Raw genomic sequence first — 26,455 nt, forward strand, 5'->3', positions numbered from 1 at the left:
GGATATGGCAAATAGCCAATCCACCTCTAATGAAGGACACAAAAGAGAATGCAATCCCAATAAGAGAAACAACAGTGGTATAAGCTCTGCAGTGGGACACCTGATAAGGAAGGATTTCATAGTGACAGAACATATTGGAGGTTTGAATTGGAAGGATGGACTGCGTGCCATATCCTGTCCTTTTGGTCTAGCAACACAGACATACCCTGACCTTCCGAACTGGCAACTTATACTCACTGTATAAGTACTGACTAATGTGCCTGAAGTATTGACCAGATCTTTCCTATAACTCTGCTTTGCTTATTTCCTGAAATATTTGAGAACAAATAATGAGATCTTTTCTCTGTATCTGGTAAAACTGCTTCTCTAGCTGTATGCATAGATTCTTCCATCACATCATCTAGTCCAACCCCCTGCTCAAAGAAGGACTAATCCCCAGACAGATTTTTGCCCCAAATCCCTAAATGGCCCCCTCAAGGATTGAACTCTCAACTCTGGGTTTAGCAGGCCAATGCTCAAACCACTGAGCTATCCCTCCCATTTTTGTGCCCTGTGCTCAGTATATCCATCTGCACTGTTCAGCACTGCAGCGGTTAGCTGCATTGCTTTCTAGGCTCTGCTGTCTTGAAGGGTTGTTTTCCAGCTTCAGGGACCAGCAGCTCACAAACCCTCCTGGGTGGCTCACCAAATGAGACACAGTTCAAACTCAGATTTGGTTCTTTGAAGGCATGGGATTCTTTACTTCAGATGGTAATATGTGAACACTTGTAATACAGAGCACAGAGAATCTGATGTCTGTTTGAAAGAAGGATCAAACTAAAATGTCTGCTCCTGTACCACAACAACTTCAAACAGTAGGGATACAGAGGGCTTAGAAATTACACCCTTTTGAACAGTGTGTATGGGCAGGGGGTGGCCAAAAAGTTCAACCACTGTGAAAACTTCAGTTAGCAGTGTAAGATTGTAGCACTCCCTTTTGTGTATGTCTTGCATATGCATGAAAAAGGATAACAAAACTATCCTTGGTGTCATGGATCCACAGGTTTGGTGCTACGGCCCCAATTTTGGAACAGTCTGTAGCAGGAACCCCTTCAAGTGTGCTAGACTCCCAAGTGGTCTCAACTTCCTCCAGGGTAAGCTATGTGCTTCACCACCTCCTTAGACTGGACCTCTGGACGTGGAGCACTCCTTCTTCATAATGTGAGCTCTGTTCAGTGAGTCTGAGACAGACCCTCGATGGACTTTCATGCTCTAATGCACCTTGCCAAGTATTTGCAGTGACACTCGCACAGTGTTGTGAAAGCAGTAGTGATTAGTAGTCATCTGGACCACTGCATAGGGAATTCTCAGGGTAGCATAGAGGAATGAAGGTTAAAGCATAGTCCAGTCTGGGTAGCCCAGTGCCCAAACAAGCTGAGGTGAACCCATTGTTCAAGGTCTGTCTCTCTATCTGTCTGACCTCATTGGTCTGAATCCCAGGTCAGAGCTTCCAATTGCCTCCAGCAGTCAACACTTATCCCCCACCTCACACTTCTCCAGTCCTTTTGCCCCTGAGTTGGGGAAATGCTGCTTAGGCCCTCTTTGAGAGGTGGGGAAGTCTCTGGGTCACTAGTTGTTAGGCATCAATATCTGGGCAATTGGATCTGCCATTATATTCTCATTGATATGGGACGTAAGACCCAGACACTGAGGTGATACCCATATCTATGTCTCTTTGCCTGCCCTGAGAGCAAACTGTCCTTTTCCACCTCCTAGGTAACAATGCAGCACACAGAGGAAACTGAGGCATGCACAGGCTTAATAAAACTATTACAAAAAATTCCTACTTCGTCACATTTGGTTTGAAATGCTGATTGTGTTCCGTGAGGAACCAGCACTCTTAAACTGTTTCCCCTCATTTCCCCCTTACATTATACATCATCTAGAAGCCTGATCATCTTCCAGATGCAGAGCTACAGAAAAATGGGGCCCAGTCTACTGTCTTGGAGTAACATTATCCATGCAAATACAGATCAATTCATTAGTTGAATCATCACAAACAACATCAGCAGATGCTCTGAATAGGCAATACAAGTTTATTTCATATCTTGGTGGTTTCATTTATATATGAAGTGCTTGGCCATTGTTTTGGGCATATTTACAATAATAAATATACAATATTGCATCACAGTATAATAGACAGGTTTTGGGCTGTAGTCCACGAAAGCTTATGCTCTAATAAATTTGTTAGTCTCTAAGGTGCCACAAGTACTCCTGTTCTTCTTTTTGAGTATAATAGACTTGTCTGTGATTTTTCTGAATTCCTGAGTCGCAGACTACTCATGTAAAATGGCCTGCCAGCTGCCCTCTCTCATCTAAAACCAAGGAAGGGATGAATTCTAGCTTCGACATTTCCATTGGTTGTTGCTGCACAGTTATTGCATGGAGAAGGAGGTGGCTTCACAAATAACCAAATCCTAGAACACCTAGGGATTTATAGTTTAAAACCAATGTCTTGAATTCCACCTGGAAGATAATGGTCAGTGGATCATAGAGCACTGACATTAAGGATTCCAGTGAGATATTGTGTCTAATGGAGTGGTGACACATTCTGTTCTAACTTCATCTTCTGGCTAATCTTCGGATGTACCCCAGTGCACTATAGCAATATAATTTTGATATGGAACCTCACCACAGTTTTTTGTTTTGTCATATCTGAAATAATTTTTTTATTTTATTTTATAATGGAGATATCCATCTCCTAGAACTGGAAGGGACCTTGAAAGGTCATCGAGTCCAGCCCCCTGCCTTCACTAGCAGGACCAAGTACTGATTTTGCCCTAGATCCCTAAGTGGCCCCCTCAAGGACTGAACTCACAACCCTGGGTTTAGCAGGCCAATGCTCAAACCACTGAGCTATCCCTCCCCCCCTGTGTGGGTGCGCTCATACTTTTTCCTAAAATATGTAATTAGTTTTAGGAAAAACAAATAAATATGCACATATACATGTCCAAATCATTGTAATTTATTTATTGCTAGCTAGTAAGTCTGTTGTGAAAGTGATATTAACAAATATAAAAGTATTGCTATTCACAGCAGGCTTACTCAGCCCCGGCAAGCCTGGGAACAAATTAAACTTTGGATGGGGGAGTCATGGGAGGCAGCGGGGGGACAGAGCCTGAAGTCACGTGGCTGGAGCCAGGGGCCTGCCACCAGGCATCCAGAGTCCTGGATTGGAGCCCGAAGCCCCACAGCCAGAGCCTGCCCCCCGCCATCCCAGGGCTGAAGGGGGGTGGGTGGGAACTTACCAGGTGCCCGTTCCTCCAGTGTTGTGCCCCAGGTGCCTCCAGAGTGGGACAGGGCCCAACCCTTGCTGGCAGCCCCAGCAATCAACAACAAGGTGGTGCATCCAGGAGCAAGAGGGAGGGGGAAGGGCTGCTGCTTTGCTCTCTCTCCCCCAGTCATAGCCCAGGAGGCTGTGGCTGCAAGAAAATCCCCTGCTGCATTTGAGAAACGCTGCTCTAGAGGCTCCGACATTACAAATCTGTGTCATCACTTTGATTGTTAGACTCCCTCAGTCTTGCCAATTCCCTTTGTAGCCAACAGCATTCTCTCTGTATTTGTCCAGGTTGGTGGTAGCCACTTTTAAAACCCCAGAAAGGATGTTCCAATGGATCGAATACGTGATGACTCTGCACATTCTGTTCTCCTGTATTAACGGTTGTGTGATGGAATGATTAAGATATTACTGTAATTTTTCATTGGATTGTCATTATTCTGGTCCGTTGCTGTGCCATCACAATTGGTCTTGTCAGCTCTCACAAACTATAGGATCTGTCCTTGGACAGTAGCACAGAGCAAAATTTGAATTGTATATTAACACATTTCTAATTTTCTGTGTTGGTCGATTAATTACATAAGTCATCCCTTCAGGGCGAGAAACAAAATTACCTGAAATATGCAACTAACCAATGCAACATTTCCAACCAAATGTCCATTTTGATATACAATTTCAGTGAATATTTGAGCATTCAAGCTAAAAATGTTCTTTTTGCTAGTGTTCACACTAATGAAGCTCAAGTTCCAGAATGCTCCCTGATATCAAACACACATGGGTTATGAATAGAGCTGTGTGGATAACTGATATTTTTGGTTTACACACAGTTCCCCCCCACTCCCCCCTCCAAAAAATCAGGTCAACCCAAAACTGAAATTATTGATGCTTTGTATAAATAAACATTCATTGGGTCAGAGAGAGAGGGAGAGAGAGTATGACTCTTTAGGCTGGTGTTTTAATACAAAATGGAGCAGCTTCAACAGGAGATACTGAGGGAGACTCACCCCAGAATACCTAATAACTTGGTGCCTAGTGCATTACATCAGAGAGGGAAGACTTGGGTTCAAGTCCCTGCTCCAGATGCCTGCTCTGGAGTGGAGGCTTGAACCCAGGGCTTACAAAGCTGAAATGAATGCACTGGCCTGGGGCTATGGCAAATAAGTAGGTCACGTCCTTGGTTTTGTGAATGATGCCTAAGTCTCCTTGTGAAATTAGTCTCAAAATATCAAAACATTTCATTTTGGCATTTTTGAAATTTTTTGGTTTTGCAAATGAAATAATTTGCCGAAATTGACATAAATTTGTGAAATGTTTCAGTTGTCCCAAATCTGCATTTTTTTGGTTGAAAAATGTTTAGACCAAAATATGTGCTGTAGTTGTTAATACAGTCAAAGCAAAATTTACTTTCTTAATCAAACATTTGCGGAAGAATATTTCCCCATTTGCTTGGTTTTCCAATTGCCCATTGCTAGTAATTGTATTTTATTCCCATAAAATTTGCCTACATTTTCAACTGGATACTACATTCTTCATTTATTTTTGACCCAAACTGGGGTGCACTGTTGCTATGTACCATTTAACAGCTACCACTTTCCACTTGATAGGTAGCTGGATTTTAATAGCAAGTGAAATTATTTCTATGTTTGCAGTAGGTTTATGGTGTACAAATAATGAGGTGTACTATGAAGTTTTATCAGTACAGAGGACCCAATTCTGCCCTCATTTTCACCTGTGCTACTCCCTTTGAAGTTAATGGGAATTGCACGTGCATATTTGAGGGCAGACTTAAGACATTAGGTAGCATCTAAATTACACTGATTTATACTCACACAACTAGAGTAATGTAGAACACCATTGAAGGCTGGGTCTGCACTACAACATTTTGTTGGCATAGCTGTGTCAGTCAGGGATGTGAAAAAATCCACGTCTCTGACCAATGTAGCACAGAAGATCACCTTGTGTCAGTATAAGTTACGTCTGCACTAGGGGAGGTCTTCAGATATAGCTATACCAGTATAGCTGTAGTGGTAAAGCCTTCCTACTGTAAACTAGCCCTAAGTTGTCTCTCAGTTTCTTTCTTTTGTTATTGCCACAGGTAAGGTCATAGGTCAAGTTTTCTAAACAGTTTATCATTTTTGTTGCTTTCCTCTGGACTTTCTCTATTTTGTCCACATCTTTCCTATAGTCTGGTGCTCAGAACTGGACACAGGACTCCAGTGGAGGTCTCCCCAGCGCCAAATAGAGCTGGACAATAACCTCCCATATCTTACATATGACACTCCTGTTAATAAATCCCAGACTATTAACCTTTTTTGCAACTGCTTCACATTGTTGACTCATATTCAGTTTGCGATCAGTTATAACCCCCAGATCCTTTTCAGCACTACTACCACTTATTCCCTATTGTGTAGTTGTGCATTTAATTTTTCTTTCCCAAGTGGAGTACTTTGTACTTCTGTTTATTGAATTTCATCTTGTTGAGTTCAGAGCAATTCTCTAATTTAAGGTTGTTTTGAATTCTAATCCTGTCCTCCAAAGTGATTGCGACCCTTCTCAGCTTGGTGTCATCTGAAAATTTTATAAGCATACTCTCCACTCAATTAAAATATTGACTAGTATTGGGCCCAGGACTGACCACTGTGGGATCCTCTAGATGAGCCCTCCCAGTTTGACAGTAAATCACTGATAGCTACATTTTGGGCATGGTCATTCAGCCAATTGTGCACCCATCTTATAATAATTCCATCTAGACCTTATTTCCGTAGTTTGCTTATGAGAATGTCGTGTGAGACTGTGTCAAGAGCCTTACTAAAATCAAGATATGTCATGTCTACTCCTTCCCCCTATCCACTAGGCCTGGAACCCTGTCAAAGAAGGAAATTAGGTTGGTTTGGCATGATTAGTTCTTGACAAATCCATACGGGTTATTACTTATAACCCTGTTATCCTCTAGGTGATTGCAAATCGATTTTTTAATTTGTTCAGTATTTTTCCAGGTACCAAAGTTAGGCTGACTGGTCTATAATTACCCTAGTCCTCTTTGTTCCTCTTCTTTTGAGGGCGCTCACATGCTACAGTAATGGACCCTAGTAAATCTTATAATCAGGCTTCTGCTGTGAATAGTCACTGCTGCAGTTGATGGTTAATGAGTGATTTATTAAAAATAAACTGAATAAAATTCAAATTTCACTTTCTGTTGACTTAATTCTGTTTCAGAGAACATTCCTACCAGTAAATGCATTTGCTAATAAAGCTAATGAAAATAGACAATTAAGAGGCATGATTGCCATTCGAAGTAAAGATCCAGACCCTTAGGTGGTCTGAATTAGTGTAACTCCATTGATTTTTAGTGAAACTACACTTGTTTGTACCAGCTGAGGATCTAACAGTTTGTTTAAAAAGAATCCATGGAATAGTGACAGTGAAACTTAAGAATTGACTTAATTCAAATTCAGTTAAGAAAAGCTGAAGTGAAGACAGACCAGCTGAATGCAGATTACCTCTACCTACCACGTTGCAGGAGTGAAGCAGGCTGTAACCTTCTTACTAAATGCGTGTATACAGTGGTTGGCTCAGATCCAGAGTGTTAAGTACAGACCCTACTTAGACCATTTGTTAAGATGACTTTTGTACCTTGTTTTTTCTGACATTTCATATGCTGCACTAAAATCAAATGTGCAAAATTGCATGATTACATCATTTCCTGCTATTATGCTACGGGATGTGGGGTGAAATTGCCCTTAGGGCACTTAATCATATGACAGTTACAGAACAGAGAGAGCAATGAACCTTTATTTTTTTTTATCAAGAAGCACAATCAGAGAAACTTGAGAAGGGGAAAAGGCTGCCAGTAGCAATTATATCTACCATTCCCTATGGCAATGACTCATGGCCAGGCTTAGGGAATGTTGCTTTACTTTTGTCAGTCTATTTGTATAGCAACTGTAATTTGTCTCATCTGCTGAGGAAAAGTTCCAGCCAAACCTTACCAGCCCCATCATCCACATTGGCCATGAAAATAGGAAGGGACATGACTTTCTTGAGTCCTCAATAATGTATTTCTTACAGGTTTATATAGTATTACTTAGAGATGTGTAGATCCTGCAGTTTAATTCACAACAGATAGAACATAAAGAGATGCTTCACTGCTAAATGCAATGAACTGCAGCTCATTTGCCCCAAGGGCCCTGTAGCCTTCAGCCACTCCTCTCTCCACTGCAGGCCAAGGAAGGCTCAGCAATTTCTCCAGCTGCACTGAGACCAATGGAAGTTAAGAGCCTAAATACCTTTGAAGATGTGGCCCTTGATGACCTCCTCCCTAGGTTTCCTGTCAGCATTCAGTGATTGCTGGCTCTAGCATGCCCTTCTAGGGCTTCTTCGTTGTGGGAGTCTGTCCTCCCATGCTATAAATAGACTTGGAAGGATTAGATTTTTATCGGTAATATTTCTATTGATGATGATAGAAATTTACAGCTAGACAAAGTAAGAAAACTACTTTTGGAGCACTTACTAGAGTTTGATTTAAGAATATTTACGTAGTATATATTTGACATGTGATGTTGACAATTTGTAGTTTAATGGTTATAATGCTTTCTCTTTTTGCATCTCAATGTTTCTCTTTAAACAATGGTCTGACTCCCCTCTCCCCCAATAACTTCCCGGAGTCATAAAATTTTACATCAATAAAATTGGAAAAAATGGTTAAAATAAACTGATATTATCCACTGAAATTATATAAAAAAAAATCAAATTCTGCCAAGCCTAGCTATAAAGTTGTTCTTGGGAGCAAGATGCATTCTCAGTAGGGCAGTGGGAGCTGGGAAAACACTAGTGGATGCACTGCTGGCTAGCCAGACTCAGGCCAGGGGCAAAAGTGCTCTGTAGTCTCTAACATAGTAGCTAGAGAATCCCTGGCAAGGTACAAGTGGCTCAAGTTCACCCATTGGAACAGGATTCCAAATTCTTCTTGCGCTTTGCAAGCAGTTCACTATTTTCTCTAATTTATTTGTTGTTGAATATTGGTTGCTGAAGAATTTCTTGAGGGCAAATTCAGAGGTGTTCTATAGAATCTCTTGCAGTCAGAGTCCCTTAGATTTACTTAAGTACCCTCTCTGAAATGTAAGGGAATCCAAGTTGGTGTAATTTAAGAACCAACCAGCCAGAAGAAAGTGTAAATTAATATAGGAATGTCCTGCTTTAATTTGCACTTTTATATGCTATCCTGTTAGGGGCGAAAAGAGGAGTAGAACAATTAGACTTCTTTACACACAGACTCAGTGGGACAAATTCAGAAATGAGTGTGTATGTGCAGGATGGGTAAAATCACTTACATGTTGGTAAGTGGGTGTGAACCTAAGTGAGTCAAAGCATGTAATAAATAACTTGCGAGAGTATATTGATGTACCATACATGTTGAAGAGGTGGAGAAAAAGTGTAAATTATACCTATATTAGATCGCTATATTTTCTTAGGCTCACTTAGGGCCTGATCCAGCTCCCGTTGAATTTTAGATTTTCTTCCATGGTTTTTGGCCTTTCGTGACTCCTATCTTTGGAAAGTGCTGAACAGTCTCACACTTTGAAATTCAGCTCCCTTTTAATGTTTCTCAAGTTGAGCATCAAAAAATCGAGGCATACAGAGTCACAAGACATTTTTTGGAAAATCTTGATGTATTCATGTTCTAATGAGTCAAAGGGACACCGCTCAAGGGTGACAGAAACTAACCTTCCTCAGCAACAACCCCATGCCACATCTCTCATCTTCAAACTTGTCATTGCAAACACTGGAAAAATCAAACCAACGCCCCCCAACAAATAGCTTATTGCTAGTCTCGCAGAAAGCCAACAGAGAGATTCTCAGATGCTGAATTCCCATTTTCTTGTTTTTCAGATGGGTTCCTATCTTGTTAATGCAACATTCCAGTCCAAAATAACAGAAGGGGAAGATATTATTGTTGGAATGATTTATACAGTGTTTGGTAAGTATGTTTTCATGGTAAGTATGTTTTGGAGCTTCTCCTGCGTTGTTTCATGTTTATTATTTCACATTCCAAAGGTTTGATGAGAATGCAGAGGATCTGGAAATGGAGTTAATTACTGACATGGATTACTTCAAAGTTTTCATAACAATAAAATAAAAGAATAGATTGACCTAATTACAACTTCTATCATATTAATTAGTGACATATTTTTCATCAAAAAGAAAGTACCTATTCAATTTTAATCTACTATAATAGTTTGACAATAATAACAGTGTTAACTTCGGAAGCCATTAAATATTTTTAAGAATGATTTACTGCAAAATATTGTGTGGTTGGTTCAACTTATACCAGATGAGGTTCTGGTTAGCACTATTTTGTATTTCTGGTTATGGTGTTAACATTGAATCCTTAAATCCCAATCCAGCATCAACATCTAGTAGTGCAAACCCTTGTACTCAGGAGGAGTCCCAGGAAAGTCAGTGAGACTCCTCATGGGCACAGTGGCCTATGAAAGTAGATCCAGATGCAGGTTTAGAGCCTTAAACATGAGCAAGTTACTCCTGGAACTGTAACACTGAACTTCTCTGCATCTAAAATCCTCAGTCATTGACTTCACTAGATTTGACCCCAGTTATACCATTGGTGAATAAGGTCTTATGAATTCTTTATGGGTAAGAAACAAAATGCATATTCTAGCTGAGAAAAGGCCAGATCCTTGGCTGTAGCTGAACTGCATACAGCACAAATTGCATGGAGATAGGGGAGAAAGTGCCTTAAAATCACTCTTTCAATCCCTGATACTGCTCATATTGTATGCTGGGCCAGTCTACCTGCTAACTGCTTTCATTTATGACTACTGACAGCTGGGGATTAGTATGATGTAGAAAGAACGAGGAGTACTTGTGGCACCTTAGATACTAACAAATTTATTTGAGCATAAGCTTTTGTGGGCTAAAACCTACTTCATCGGATGCATGCAGTGGAAGGATGATGTAGAAGGATCCCTTTCTCCTTTTCCCCGCTACATTGTCAGCAGGGAATTGTGTAGACATCTCTACATTCATTGTATACAACTGGAGGACCTCCTTTACGCTAGTATGGTCTTCTCTGCGATGGATGTTGGCTTTTGAGCTGTATGATGCAAATCCAGGTGGTGGGAGAATTTGATCCCTAGTCTCTGCTTTCTGTGAACCAAGTCAAGTGTTTCAAATGCAGAAACTGAGGGTTGTCTGTAAAGAACATCTCCTTCTAAACATCAACCCCCCCCCCCCCAAGACAAGGAGTACCAATATAGTACATCAGTCCTACTTCATGGCTGGAAGAGCAAATAAAGAATCTGAGAGGAGAATTGTGGCATGACTGGCCATTGAAATGTAATTGGAAATCTAACTCTCTTTGTAGCTTTGCAGGAACTGGTATATATATTATAAAGTACTTTCTGATTAGAAACAAATATGTGAGTCTTGCTGTTTGCTCATTGCAGGTGAAAACTAGAATTTTCTGGTGATGCTTTCATTCTGTTTCTGATGTTCTGCATGCAGATCATCATCAACAAAGCAAGGTGCAAACTTGCTCTCGCTGGAAAGTGAACTGCACATGAAATTGTGAAAATTCCATCTACTTCAGCAGTATATATTATGCACCACTCTCCCACCTTTTGCTAAAAAAGCATTCAGCAAGGTGTGTTGCCTAGTAACTTACTATTTTTATTTTCCCTTTCAGATCCCATGATAGCCAACCCTGCTCAGATCACTGGCTCGCTTCAGTGTGATTTTACAGCATGCACTATGTTAGTGGTGTCACAGCTGCTACAGGACCTTGTAAGAGAAAGGAGCCAGGCTTTTGGGCAAGAGGGTGTCAGGTAAGTTGCTTTTACAAGAAGTACTGTGCAACTTTTATGTTAGATATAATTTTGTAATTTATTAAATTCCCCTCTCCCTCCACAATTTAATAACTAAAAAACTGACAACAAAACTGACCTTCCCCAATCTCCATGCTCCAGCAGAGTCCTAAAGCAGCTGTGACATCCACATGGTGCATGCTGGGATATCATATCAGAGCTTGAGCTGGTAATCCAAACAGGGTTGGGTGCTGTGGGACCTTGAAAACAAACAGAAAAGGTGAGTTGTTTTTATGGAGCTAAGTGATGATCGTAGACCGGATACTGAGAACATTCAAGTATTACTAAAGTGGATGGAATTTTCATGTGCTAGTTGCAATCCATTTTGATAAGTGAAAGTAATTCTAATGTTTAAGTTCCCATGCCTTCAATGGCCACATTTGATCTCATAGTCTCAGATCATGTCTCCTGTAGAGATATGATGTCATGAAATATTTGGTAGAGCTGGTGGAAAAATGGAAAAACTATTTCACAAAATAGTGGAACCATTTCAAAGGTGTTCCCATTCTGGAAGGTTCAAATCAAAATTTGTGGCAAAATATATTTTAAAATGTTGATATTTTGAATTTTAGGTCCCCTCTTTTGTCACTGAATGAACGATACCCAGTTTTTTCTTCACTTTTTCATTTGTCTCTTTGTGTTTCCTTCTTCCATTCTAAGTTTTCAAAAGTTAAAGAATTTTTCAAAAATTGCAGTGGCAAAAGGATTTTTTTTTTAAATGGAAAAAGTCAATATGTATTAAGCAAATCAGGATATTGTTCATTCTGTGCTTTCTCTGTGTGTGTGTGGGGGGGGGAGAGCAGGTAGGTGCATATGAAAAATCCAACATTTCAAAATTGTAAAATTTTGGGGTTTGGTGAAAAATAAGGAAAATGTTTAAAGCAGTTTTTGAAAAGTTTTCAGTTTAGAAAAAAAGCCATTTGTATGAAAAAAGTTTTGAATAATATTATTATTCTGTAATATTATTACAATCGGACTAGATCTGGGGAAGTTTAATCCCTCTTCTCCTCTTCCTTTTCAAGAAAGTTTCTGCCCTCAGCACCTGAGATAAGTTTAATACGGTAGAAAACAGTTTGTTACTGCTTATTACAATTCCTTGTTAATCAAAATAACAGTGAATCCAGCTAGCATAGTCCTTCAAGTGAAAGCAAGATAATTTGTGGAGAACATTTGAAAAAATACTGAGAGGTTGGGGGGCAGGGTGGAAATAAAATTCTACTGGCTTGGTAATAGGGCCGGTTCCAGGCACCAGCTTAACAAGCAGGTGCTTGGGGCGGCCAAGGGAAAAGGGCGGCACCTGCAGCAATTCGGGGGCGGCAGGTCCCTCACACCCTCTAGGAGCGAAGGACCTGCTGCTGAACTGCTGCCACCGATCGCGGCTTTTTTTTTTTTTTTTGCTTGGGGCGGCAGAAATGCTGGAGCCGGCCCTGCTTGGTAAATATAAGGATATATTAAGTGAAGTAAAGCCTCTTACTGCTGTGCTGAAAGGTCAATACTGAGTTCTGGTATTAGAATTTGAATACATGACTTTCTAACCTAGAAATCAGCATGGCTACTAGTTAAGCCATACTTTTCTCCACAACTATAAGAACTAGGTTTTATCCTACTCATTCCGAGCTAGAGAGCAAATTAATATTCTTTCCCTGTTATTCGTGTTGGAATGTTAGAAATAGTATATCGTCTACTAGAATTATATCAAATCCTAAGAAAATGAACTTTTTAATCTGGCGATAATAGAGATATAATTTAAGTTTATTTCTCCATGATTCACTTTGTATCCTTAATCATTATTGCAAATGAGTCTTAAATAAGGCATTCCTGGGAAGATGTACCAAATAAGGGTATTAAGTGTTCAAAAAAATTTCAGTTGAATTAATTTCATCATAGAAAAAAGATCATCCCATAAACACTGTCTAGGTTGGCAATGCCTTACTCCTTGCAAAGAGTATTAAAAATGAAAAGCCAATAAATGAGAGTAATGAATTCCTCTTTTTATTTTATATTCCCCTATAGGAATATGCTCCTTGTGTGGAAACAGTATTCTTCTGTATGTTTCCTACAAGAAAAAGAATTTGCTAAAACCAGCAGAATACTTCATGATCAACCTTGCCATCAGTGACCTTGGTATGACTCTGACCTTGTACCCTCTAGCTGTTACATCCAGCCTTTCTCACAGGTGTGTTCAATATGCAAATAGTATTTATAACATCCTCTGCACAGACTGGAGGCCTCTGCCAGCAGACAGGATTGAATTATTCTGCCACTTTTGTAGAAAGGACAGGGAAGATTAATTACAGAGATTGAGAGAAGTATGTTATGTTGGAGCTGCTGGCTGCATTTAGTTTTCTAGTCTGAGGCTGTTGCAATTTGTATTCCTCCTGGGAAAGGGGCTTGGGGGTATTTCTTCCATACAATAACTCTACCTGCTGTCTGAAATCTTCTGTGGGAGGAAATGTAAAAGCTATTGGAACGTAGCTGTTTAAAAAACCCACAGATCTAATATGCAAACAGATCTGAGGCTGTATATGACTCCTGGGGATTAAATTTAATCCTAGGCCTTAAAGTTATGGTTAATGTCCAACTCACAATTGGACTTCTTTCCACTTTAGCTCTTCTTTCTCTTGCCTCTACCTCCCTCATCCTTGCAAGTTTAACCTAATAGTATTCCATAATACCTGGCTTTTGTGATCTTTACATGGGGCTCAGAATCACTAATAAATGCCCTTGCTGGATCCTAGGCAGTATTTGGTACGCTGTTGAGTTTTCCCATGGAAGCTTTTTGGGATTGTGGAGAGGAAAAAGGAGGTGCTCACAGGATGGAGGAGAATGTGAATCTAGCCCCCCAGAGTCTAATTTATTCAGATCAAAGGGATTTGGACACCTAGCTGCCACTTTGGGCACTGAAATCCAACATTTAAGAGCAAATGGCATTTGCAAAACATCAGCTCAGCTGCTGCTGCCGAGCCCTGTAGGTGTCTTGGAGACTTTAGGTGCCTACATTTTAGTGGCTGAACATGCCCATAGCCACGTCCTAACCTGCCCATCAGCTCTGTGCCTAACTCCCATCTACGCCCCAGCAGGATTCACGAGCTAGACATTCCCCTTTTGGGCCCCATCCAGGAGGTGTGTTCACAGCATGTTGAAATCCACACAAAGTGACTGGAGGGTTCGGGGGAGACGGGACGGACCTTCCTGGGGAAACTGTTGATTTTTTTGATGAATTTTTTGTTGGGAAAAGGTTTGAAAAGATCAAACAGAACATGACCTCGGGGCTTGAACACTGCAAATGTTTTGTTTTGAAATGACTTTGTTACAAAAGGGTATTGTACTTTAAAATATAAATTATAATATAATTTTTAAAAACCCAAAATTGGAATGAATTTTATCAGAACGAAATATTTTGAAAACTTCATCTCGCAGGAAATTTCCCATTTTTTTTCATTCTGATTCAGAACGGAAAAAAAAAACCTCTGAATGTTGGCATTTCCTGCAGAGCCGCACTAGGAAGCAACAAGGTGAGATGTAATCTAGCTAAATGGCAAGGTTCAAGAGGAAGTCTTTCAAGCCAAACTCTGATCCTTGTGGGAGAGCTTGCACAAAAGCTGCCCACACACTGTCTAGCTCAAGTCAGTTCTATTGACTGTTTACTTCCATGACTGTATCACCTCCTGAGCAATCTGCTTCCAAGAGCTACGGTATAAGATCACCTCTTTTAACTCTTCTATATGACTTGGGGAAGCGGGAGAAGGGAGAGAGGGATTTTTGAGATTCTATCTCCTTACTGCAGGACTATTCTCCTAATTAGTGCTGCTTTCGGAATGTGTCTCTTATCCTCCCCCAGGGCCTTGTCTACACACTCTGATTTTGGTTTGGGTAGCTTAATTTGGTTTATTTTAAACCAGTTTCTAATCTATTTAAATTAAACTGGAATAAGCTACTCTTATACTGAAAATACGTGTCCACACAGGGGACTGCATTAGTTTAACTAAATCAGTTTAAATTCATATCTTTAGTTAAACTGCTGCAACTCTCCATGTAGACAGTGTAGACAGTGCCTAAAAGTGTTGCAGAGGAAGAGGAATGAGGAGACCAGAATTCTTAGCAGCTGGTGCCAGAGAAAAAGGGGCAAAAGAGCTTGGCAGAAGTGGGTGAATTGAACAGCCTCTCTCTTTTTTTTTTTTTTTTTTTCTCACCTTTCCTCAAAAATGAAGGCAGGCAATGATTTTCTTAATGGCACTAGAATATTCCAGTAAGAACGCCCTCCTTCAGTTACCTGCTGACCAAGCATTAACATCACAGTGATGCTCGCTACTTTCAAATGGTAAATGTCAACATTGTAATAATGACCACTATGAGGGACTTTCTACTATGTGCCTTTGAATTACAGGAAGAATGCTGGCATCTAAATCTTGACTCTTGTTTTTGTTTTGTTTGTTTTCAGATGGCTGTATGGTAAACAAGTTTGCTTGTTCTATGCATTTTGCGGTGTACTTTTTGGGATCTGCAGTCTGTCAACACTAACATTACTGAGTACTGTGTGCTGCCTCAAAATTTGTTTTCCAGCTTATGGTAAATTAATTTCCTTCTCTCTCGGATTGTTCAGTATTTGTCTCTTGAACAAAGACAGCCATTGGCTAGTCTGTGTATCTTGGAGAACGTTTATATAGAAAGGTGTATTACATGGGGGGGGGGGGGGGGGTTAAATGATTATATATCTGTTCTCCCCAGTAATTGAGTTTGGTGCTATATAAACCTCGTTTATTATATCCAAACCCACTTATGCTGAGGTAAATGACTCAGAAGAGGACCATGAGGTAACTGTTAAAATAACAGCCAGGTTGGGTTAAGTTGATACCATTTTTAAGATTCATTTTGTACAATTATCTTTGACTTGATATAGGTATGAGCAGCATTTCAGTACCTTACTTTTTTTGTAAATGGTAGAGATGCATACTATATTCTTTTGACCTTTTCAGATGTTTTCTTTTGGTTTCTTTTGTTCATCTACTCAAGTTCTTTCTTTATTACCTCACTCACTTCTTAGGATAAGAGGAATGCCAGTCAATGTAACATAGAAAAGACAAATGTAGCATCAGATTTTACTGCTATTCAAAGAACAGCTTTAAAATTCTAGTATCTCATTGTTGCGAGAGTGGAACTTTAGGTGGAAAAGATCATGTGTTAATCAGATTTTACCCTGAGGTCAAACTGTCCTTGTGGTTTTAAAATTTGTTAAAATAAACTTGCTTTTATGCTAAAATCTCACCTGGTAACTTTTAGCTTAGAAGATGGTTTTACATTTGATTTTTAAATCCCTGAAGATGTTGTGATGCAAGAAAAATGCGCATGATTGTAGTGAGTGTAGCCATGCAAATGGTGCCCCTCTCTTTTATATTCAATACCAACAGAACTACTTATTCTTAGTGAGATAAATTTTCCAGAACAAAGATGACCTTCTCTTGAATCAAGACACGCACTAACTAAAAGTATCTTGGTTCTTTTCTTGTCTATGCATGGTGTTGGATTGTTTAAAGAAATTATAATTGTGAGGTTAAATAGGTAATTAATGTGAAAGTGTGTTGAAGCTGCAACATCCCTGTTAAATACATATAATGTCTTATTATCATATAAACCTGAAATATGGCAGATATAAACATTTTAGGCATGCATCATGAACTCTGACCTACAAGTACTTGGTGCTACTTGTGTGGGGCAAAACATTTAGTAGAATTTCTCTAGATGACAGCCCTTCTTTAGTTTGAAATCAGGGTGATCATTCTTTAGATTCATTAATGTTTGTTAACATTGTGTTTGAAAATCATACTGTGAACCATTCTAAAATGGAGCACATTTTGAAGCTGCAGGGAGCCGGGTCCTTGACTATGACCAAGGAACACACAGCACAAGTTGCAGGAACAGGGATGTAAGGTGACCATGAAACTCCCCTTTGCAATCACCCCTCGCTCCCCCAGTTCTGTGCTAATTTGTGCTGATCTGGTTTCCCAGCATAACTCCAACCAGCCTGAGGGTGCCAGTTTTCATTTTAAGGTAATCTGTTTGAGTTCTTTTAAGTTCCCTTGCTTCTTATCTGTTAAGGCATCACAGTAAAGAGAGAGTTTAATAGGGGATTTGAAGGAAGACAATGAGATAGCTTTGTGGATGTTTATGGGGGCTCCTCTGAAGCATGGGGGGGGGGGGAAACAATTGTAATACCCAGTGTCCAATAAAAAGGGCCTATGTATTGTTTTCTGGCTTGTATAATTAGAATCCATCACGCTACTGCGAGCAGTTCTTCACTGATTGTTTCATGTCTTCCAGGGAACAGATTTAGGCAAGAACATGGACGAATCTTGATAGCCTGCGCATGGGCCTATGCAGCAATTTTTGCCTGTTCACCCCTAGCTCACTGGGGAGAGTATGGAGCAGAGCCCTATGGTACAGCTTGTTGCATTGATTGGCATTCATCAAATGTAAACACGGTGGCAATGTCTTACACCGTAGCTCTCTTTGTCTTCTGCTTTATCATCCCCTGTGGGGTAATTGTTACGTCCTATACCCTCATTCTGATAACTGTCAAAGAATCCAGAAAAGCAGTGGAACAGCATGTCTCAGGTCCCACCAGGATGAGCAACGTGCAGGCTATTACAGTCAAGGTATTTGAAAATTTGTGTTCTCAAGCCACATTCTGCATGCACGGGCAGCACCATTTAGAGTGCTAGGGGGATCCTAAGAGAGGAATGAGAAAAGAAAGAAGATCAGCTCCATTTGTTTCTGAAACAAGCATGCAATGTTACCTTGTGCAGATTCACCACATGCAAATGAATTGTTCCTGCAAAACCCATCAAGTGATAGCTGTGAGGTTTCTGTAGCCTTTTCTTTAGGCTCTGGTAACAAAGGTATGGCAGAAGTTTTATTAGAGTTTTGTGAAAATTTCAGACTTTTTTTTTTTAATTTAAAGTTCTAGATAATTTACAAACTATTTTGGAAGACTGGAGGATTTCTTTGGAAAACCTGGCTTTAAAAGGGAAAATGTTGCTGAATGCAATAAAACTTTGAAACTTGCAATAGAAAAATGTACTACTTGTAGCATGCAAGCAAATTCTGTACCTAAACATACAGTTGCCAGTTATTTGGAAGGAACTCTTAGAGAGTTACATTTTGGCCTTCTGTGTTCAGGTCATCTTACTTTTGGCTCCCAGGTCCATCTGTCTTTCCCCTTGTTTTCAGGTCACATACCTCACTTTCACACCCACATCTGTTTGCCTTTAGAGTTCTGAGGAACACACATCTTTCTATTTTCAGAAAGTTTGAAACCCAAAATATATTCCTGTCATTCCTACTATGATATTTTATAGATATTGTCCCAGATAGGCAAAGAGATGGGCTGTTTTGTAATGACGGATGTGCAGTAACATTGCATTGCAGTGTTTTTTGTAGCATATAGTTTCATTTTAAGCTTGCAGTATTACTCATAACAGCTTGGTAGCATTATCTAGATCAAAAAGAAAATCAGATCACATTAAAGAAGTGAGAAATAGCTAAATATTGAGACCTATGCTATGTGCTCAGGAATCGGTACTAAAGGAAGAGGATTGTATTTTGACGAGAGAATTACTGAGCATAAACAGGGCTAAACAAATGAGCTGATAAATGTTTACGCTCCTACAATATCCTGAGAGAATACAAGGTTAAGTAATTTGTGTATACCGTTAAAACATATTTTGAAAGATTCTTGCATATTGGATGTTATTGTGTCTATTAGAAGAAATGTAGACCAAATCTGATAAACTTTTATATATTTGGAAAAAGGTTCTGAAGTGAGCTATTTTAAGCCACACATCTCACTGTCCCATATGTTAAAAACGTGGCTCCTAAGTTTGAAACGTAAAGATAAATCACAGGAGTTCTCCAGAGGAACTTTGACTTTTGGATAAATCTGAAAAAAACAATTACATAAAACAAAGATCCATTTCTCTCAAGTGATGTGGTGGAACCTCAGTCTGAGTCATTTAAACTAAACTGGAGAATACAGTGCGGGGAACAAGCTTGCATTGGGAAGGTGATGGACTCTGTTAGCTTTGTGCATTGTTTGGAATAGAGCTGGTTGGAGCAACTTCAGTGGAGCCATATTCTTATGGAATATGCAGTTCTGCCAAAATTGAAACACTTTGTGAAATCTGGTCAGTTTCACTTGTGTTTCTTTCAGAAGGCAAACCAGACAAATCCAACAGTCAGAACATCCCATTTTGCCAATTTGAACAAAAACATTGAAATGTCTCATTCTGAATGTTTTTGGTTTAAAATGACTTTTTGTTCTGCAATTTTAAATTTTGTATTATATAGTCTAACCTAAAACAAATGTTTTTAAAGTGGAAACTGAAACAAAACAATTTTGTTTAAATGAAACATTTTGAATGATGGGGGAAAAAAACAAACCTCAGAATTTTCTTCCTATTCAGAACAAAGCCAAATTTCAAAATCTCAATATCCTTTGCAAAATGGAACTTCCATCCTCTGGTCAGCTCTAGTTTGGAGCTTTGCTTGGGCATATATTTTACCTCTTGTTTCTGCCTACTCCATCTTCAGTGCCCTGTGCTTTACTCCCTGTTTCTTTAATGTACCCTTTTCTCCTTCTCCCACAATAAGGAGTTTTTAAGAACAAAAAGAATCTTAACAATGGTATCAATCCATTACTAGATGGAAATGCTATAATTATCAATAACAATGCAGAAAAGGCAGAATTGTTCAATAAATAGTTCAATAAATATTAGTTCTGTATTTGGAGAAAAAACACATTATGTAGTCACATCTTTCCATTCCTCTAGGGTCTCAGCGGATGTTAAACAGCAGGTACTAAAGCTAGACATTTTAAAATCAGTGGGTCCAGATAACTTGCATCCAAGAGTTTTAAAATAGCTAGACCATTAGTGTTGATTTTCAATAACCCTTGGGACTCCAGGGAAGTTTCAGAAGACTGGAAGAAATCTAATGTACCAAAATTTAAAAAGGATAGATGGGATGACCCTGGTAATCATAGACCTGTCTGTCTGACATTGATCACAGGCAAGATAATGGAGCAGCTGATACAGGACTCAATAAAGAACTAAAGGAGGGAAATGTAAATAATTTGATGGGATCTACTTCCCAGAAACCCATGTTGATTTGCATTAATGTTATATCTTTTTTTTTTTTTAGTGATCACAGGTTTGGTTGATAAAGATAATAGTGTTGATGTAATATACTTGGAGTTCTGTAAGGTGTTTTTCTTAGTACCACATAATATTTTGATTAAAAGAACTAGAATGATATAAAATTAACATGGCACACATTAAATGGAATCAAAACTGGCTAACTGATAGGTCTCACAATATAATTGTAAATGGGGAATCATCATCAATCAAGTATGTTTCTAGTAGGGTCCTGCAGGGATTGGTCTTGGCCCTACACTATTGAAACATTTTTATCAATGACCTAGAAGGAAATATGAAATAATTATTGACAAAGATTGCAGTGGACACACAAATTGGGGGAGTGGTAAATAATGAAGAGGACAGGTCACTGATTCAAAGCAATCTGGATTACTTTGTAAGCTGTGCACAAGCAAAAAATATAGGCTATGCTTATATGATGGGGGGCTCTATCCTAGGAAGCAGTGACTCTGAAAAAGATTGTGGGTGGTGGTGAGTAACTAGCTGAATATGAGCTCCTAGAACAAAGCTGTGTCCAAAAGGGCTAATGCAATTCTTGGATGCATGAACAGATGAATGTTGAGTAGGAGACGAGAGCTTATTTGACCCCTATCTTTGGCACTGGTGCAACCACTGCTGAAATAGTGTGTCCAGTTCTGATATCCACAATTCAAGAAGGATGTTGATAAATTGGAGAGGGTTCAGACAAGAGCCACAAGAATGATTAAAGGATTAGACAACAGGCCTTATAGTGATAAACTCAAGGAGCTCAATCTATTTAACTTAAGAAATATGAAGGTTAAGGGGTAACTTGATCACAGTCCATATGGGGGGAAAATATATAATAAAGGGCTCTTCTGTCTAGTGGAGAAAGATATGACATGATCCAGTGGCTGCAAATATAAACTAGACAAGTTAAGATGGGAAATAAAGTTTATATTTTTAACAATGACAGTAATTAACCACTGGAACAGTTTACCAAGGGTAGTGGTGGATTCTTCATTACTGATAATTTTTACATCAAGACTGGACGCTTTTTTAAAAGATCTACTCTAGGAATTATTTTGGGGAAGTTCTATGGCCTGTGTCATTCAGGAAGTCAGACTAGATGATCACAATGTTCTCTGCTGGCCTTGGAATCTATGAAACACATGGGACTTGCAGTGCCTGAATTCAATTCCAGAACTTTCATCTGCTTCAAAGGAAACAAGTCTGTTCTCAGGAGAAATATGCAGTGTCTAGATGCTTGCACAGCATGAAGTGTTGGGCCAGCACATTGCCTACTATAATTAGGACACTGATGTGCTCTTTGGCTTACTATAATCAGGCTGGCCTGGGTAAGTGGGAACACTTAAGAGAAATCCCTAGAATTAGGAGGAAATAAGCCATGGTGAGAAGTCTAGTGAGAGAACAGGGGACAATCTTCTTGCCAAAAGATTATTGCTGAAAAATGTTGCCCAATTTTGTCCATTTCCTGCATATTTTGAATGAGCATCCATTACTGGTTGCATTCATTTATGGCTTTGGGGTCACAGTAAAATGTAAATGAGCCAGGTTCCCACCTGCTACAGTTCAGCATAGTTCTATTGAAATTATCATGCACCAGCTGATGATCATCTCACCTAAGTGAAAATATTTGAATATATTTTGCTGGAGCATTTATAAATGAAAAGGAACCAGTCTATTTCTTGAATGTTACAAATCCCACCCAATCTCTGCCTTGTCACACTTACATAATGGCTGTGGTGCGAGGAAACTGGGGAACAGTTAGCCCTTCATTCCAGTTGAATGGAGGTACAAAACATAAGAATTAAGGGTTATAGCACAATTTGGTCTCAGATAAGTTTTCAGCCACAATCTGGTCCAAATTATGGTATTTGAATTCAGGCAAATAATTTTCCTACCCGTGTTAGTGCAAAGCTAAATATTTAGGTGAAAGAGCTGCCTCCTCCCTACATAGCTGCTGCTTCTCTCTTCCCAACAGCCAGTTCTGATAGCTAGGAGTGGAGAGAAGGTCAGGAGGAGGCTTCCCTTCCTTCCTTTTGCATCCCCATAACAACAGTGACTACTACTTGCGTCTTCCTCCATTTAGCCAGTTCATGTTAGAGCTTCCCAATACAATGTACCTCCTGCTCCCTTCCAGGTATAGATTCTGTCTTCTGCTGCCTCTTTACTGCCATTTCCTCCCCTCCTTAACATCAGCCATTTTCACTCCGGTACCCTGGCAGACTTCAAATTTGAGATGTGCCTCTGGAACCTGATCCGGCCCCCATTGAAGTTGCTGAGAGTTGGATCAGGCTTATAGACCCAGATCCTGAAAAGGATTTAGGCACCTAACTCCCCTTGATTAACTCCCATAGTCCCTAAAACAGCGACATATCTCATTCCTCACTCTTATACTGTTTGGGCCCAGTCCAGCTCCTGTTGAACTCAATTGGAGTTTTACCTTTGATGTTCCTGGGAGCGGGAGCAGGAACAGGCCCTGCATTTTTTAAACAACTGTTTTGCCAATGTACTTGAAAAGATGCTATTAGTATCAGCCTCTCTTTGATTTATTATCTGAGCTTCCAGGTCAATAGTGTAACTAAAAGCATTCAGATTAAGGTCTGTAATTTTTCCAGAACACATTAATGTTTGTTTAGAAATGGAACAAGTGCAGAACAAGTTCAGAAAAAAGTTTAGAACAAGTGCAGAAAATTTTTTTTTTAATAAAAGAAAATTTTTTACTAATATCCATTCATTATAATTAACCTCATTTAAATGTTTTAATTGAAAGTAAATTATTTCTACCTGTAGTGCTTTTCTCACGTGCTCTGATGACAATAGCAAGTTATTAAGAAGATTTAGCGTGGAACAAATGCCTCACTAATATGTTTAAGTTTTGTGAGGCTGAGGTTGGTAAACTACTTGTTTTTTTTTTTTATTACTAGCTACCCGGTAGTTACTGCAACATACCTCAAATAAAATATATGTCGACTGTATTGTTTATTGCTCTGTTCTGATTTCTGCATGGAGGTATGTATTTGTGTTCCACTTCTAAAACCATTGTGGGAGCTCGCAAACAGGTAAACCCCATGGGCTTCAGCAGAGAACTAGAGAATGCCCTCCTAGCTGGAAGTCACTCTGTTAATTATGTTGGTCCTACAACACATTCTGGTCCTTCTAGGAAGTGAAAGAACAAAAACTCCATGAGTGTAAGTGAGCTTCATGTTGTTCAACTTTGGCCAAATATGAATTCTAATAGGTCAGTATTTCACCAACTATTGAAAGACAGGATGGTCTGGTGATTAGGGTGCTAGTCTGTGATTAAGGAGACCAGGTTGAACCTGCTTTGCCACTAGCTTCACATATGATCTTTGGCAAGTTACTTAGTCTTTCTGTGCCTCAGCTCCCCATTTGTAAAATGGATATAAAAGTGCTTCCCTGCCTCACAGGGATGTAGAATAGAAGTACATTATTAGGCTGCGAAGTGCTCAGATACTATAGTAATGCAGGCCATGTAAGTACATTAGATATCAAAACTAGATATTTAGCCTGATCACCTGCTTAAAATTAGGCGCATACTTCAGTGCTTTGCTGGATCGGAGCCTGCATGGTATTTATAGTATGGAAAAGTGCCCACTCAAATGCACGCTACTGCCACCGTGTGCATGCATGTGCAAACAGCTAGTAATTTGTGTGCATGTTTTTGTGATTTGCTTTCATTCTAGCAGTGATTGGTCGCTTGTGTACACATCTTCTTTGCACTTGACCTTGCATATCTGATTCCTTTGTCTGCAATATGTGTTCTCAACACATGCAGTGAATGCACTCATGCCTACCGAGGCCAAACAAAAATTGGTGCAAAAGACTAAAATTAATATAGTTCTAAAAGTGATTTGAGTCCATTTTAATTAAGATAAAATCAAATTCAATTTACAATGTAAAAACTGCCATTTTCCTTTTAGCAGCAGAACAATACTTACGTGTCACGTACATCAGTATAGAAATAACTAAGAATCTTTATCAGATTTTTACTCAATAAATAGTAATGTTCTATTTTAGTCTGGTCATCACTTGTGATAGCTTGAAAATGCATGATTGTAAGCATAGAAGTGCCACCTGGCTGCTGGTCTGAATAGCACGTACCTTATTTTTAATTGTATTCATTGAGGATTTGATCCTCTCAGCATGAAATTCACTCATGTACAGAGAGCCAGCACAAGCCCCAATTAAGCACATAAAATATCGTCTAAGTTGGACTTAAATGGTGCACAGACTTAGTGCCAATCTCTTTCATCTTCACTGAATTAAGTGAAATTTTGCCACGACTATAACGGGAGTAAGATCAGTTCTTGAAACTAGAGGTATACATGTGCCAATGGAAGCGTGCTTGAAAGCTGTGGTTGATTATGATTTTAAGTGTTGGGGATAGGCAAGAATATCATGGGAAATGTGATAGAAATAAAATGGCATGACTGACGTTCTACGAAGAAGATGAACAAGATGTGGATACAAGCTCACAGCACCAACTCCTGAGAGGTGCCGAGCACCTGCAGCTCTCATTAAAGTGAAGGGGGAAATTGTTCAGTGCCTCTCTGGATTCGGGCAACTTTGAGCAAATATTTTACTTGTAATGCATTGAGTCACTGTGATTTGCTGCAGGGAGTTCAAAACCATTTGGGGATCTTGGTGACTACCAGTTAGACGTCATTCAATTTCCAAATGTCAGTCGTATTGGCATGGTGCATGAAGGGAAGCAATACAGAAGCCAAATTAAATCTAAATTCCCTCCACTACTGACTCCAGGTAATGTTTATTGATTCCAGAGGAGGAGGCAACAATGCTTACCTTGCTGGTAAGCGTATGAGGCTGGCTGATATATGGAAAAAATGGGAATGACAACCTGCTGTCACAGAATGTTATGGGAGACAGTGTGGAGAAGTATGATTTGGAAGAGGTACAGTCAGGACTTGGTCATTTTGAAATAAATGATCAAACTTTTGATTTTGTTTTTATTTTACAAATAGTTGTAAAAATGAAGGAGGGTTTTGGTTTGGGGTCTTTTTTGGGCTGACTGGTTTTAGATTCTTATGTGAACACAGCACAGTTCCTAAAAACTTTCATTATATTCTAACTCTGCTAATTTTTTTTCAGTTTTCTTAAACGTAGCATGAGAATCAGATCATTCTGTGGGAACATGCAGGGTAGGATTCACAAGGGAGACTTAGGTGTTTAACTGCCACTTTAGGTGCCTCTGTCCAACACTTCGGTGCCATTCACAGAACCCTATACAGGTTCCTAAATCTCTGTCATTAAAATCTCCCAAATGCCTAAATTTTGTCAGCAGGGCATGTACACAGCTGCCTAAATAGGGATGGAGTTAGAATGACTCTATCGCCCACTAGTTAGGTGCTTATGTCAGAGCTGGGTTCTAGTTGCCCTGTTCCAAGGACTATTTAATTATTTATACATGGACAATGGCTTCAGCAGGAGAGACTGAGAGAGAGAGCCCTACCCCAAAATACTCCAAAGATCAGTGGCTAGGCCACTGTCTTGGGAGGTAGGAGAGCCACATTCAAATCCTTGCGGCATATCGGGCAGAGGAGGGGTTTGAACCAAGTCTCAGACAGCCTGGGTGAGTGCGCTGACCACTGGGTTATAAGGAGACCACCATCTCCACCTCAGTTTTTCTTGAAAAAGGACTGACCTGGCCTAGGCCTACCTCCAGGAGAGGGTTCATGGCTGAAAATCCCATGTAGAAACTGGTGCCTCCCTCAGGCCCAGACTTAGGTGCTTAACTGCCATTGAAGGTTGGGGGTTTGGCCCCACCAGACACCTCGGAATTTTTATTGGCTAATTTAGGTGGCACCGGCTCAGTGTGCTGGCTTCTTTGAATCCCGTTCTCAGGCGCCTAGCTCTCCCCACGCATTACATAGACAGCTTGGGCCCCTAATTCAGTGAATTCCAGTAGGCAGCTGGGTTCCTAAAAGTTACAGGCTGCAATGCTGAGCACAGCAGTATCTAAGCCTTGTGAATTCCACCTTCAGTCAAAAAATGAACATGTCTTTTTATCATAGGTCCAGTTCTAA

General features: G+C 39.7%; 1 protein-coding gene across 7 annotated transcripts in view; it reads left to right on the plus strand.

The window, feature by feature from the left end:
• The window catches only part of LOC128831059 (opsin-5-like), a 101,211-nt gene that overhangs the window by 50,793 nt on the left and 23,963 nt on the right, over positions 1–26,455 (plus strand). For 6 of the 7 annotated variants that reach the window (XM_054017137.1, XM_054017141.1, XM_054017142.1 and 3 more), the window contains exons 2-5: positions 9,206–9,293; positions 13,210–13,372; positions 15,638–15,765; positions 17,515–17,849. In XM_054017137.1, the coding sequence (XP_053873112.1) occupies positions 9,206–9,293; positions 13,210–13,372; positions 15,638–15,765; positions 17,515–17,849 (714 nt within the window). Of the gene's footprint in view, positions 1–9,205; positions 9,294–11,329; positions 11,417–13,209; positions 13,373–15,637; positions 15,766–17,514; positions 17,850–26,455 lie in introns of those variants that run through there. The other variant, XM_054017140.1, reaches the window with a different exon arrangement.

The sequence above is a fragment of the Malaclemys terrapin genome, chromosome 2 (assembly GCF_027887155.1).
Source record: "Malaclemys terrapin pileata isolate rMalTer1 chromosome 2, rMalTer1.hap1, whole genome shotgun sequence".
NCBI classification, from domain to species: Eukaryota; Metazoa; Chordata; order Testudines; family Emydidae; genus Malaclemys; species Malaclemys terrapin.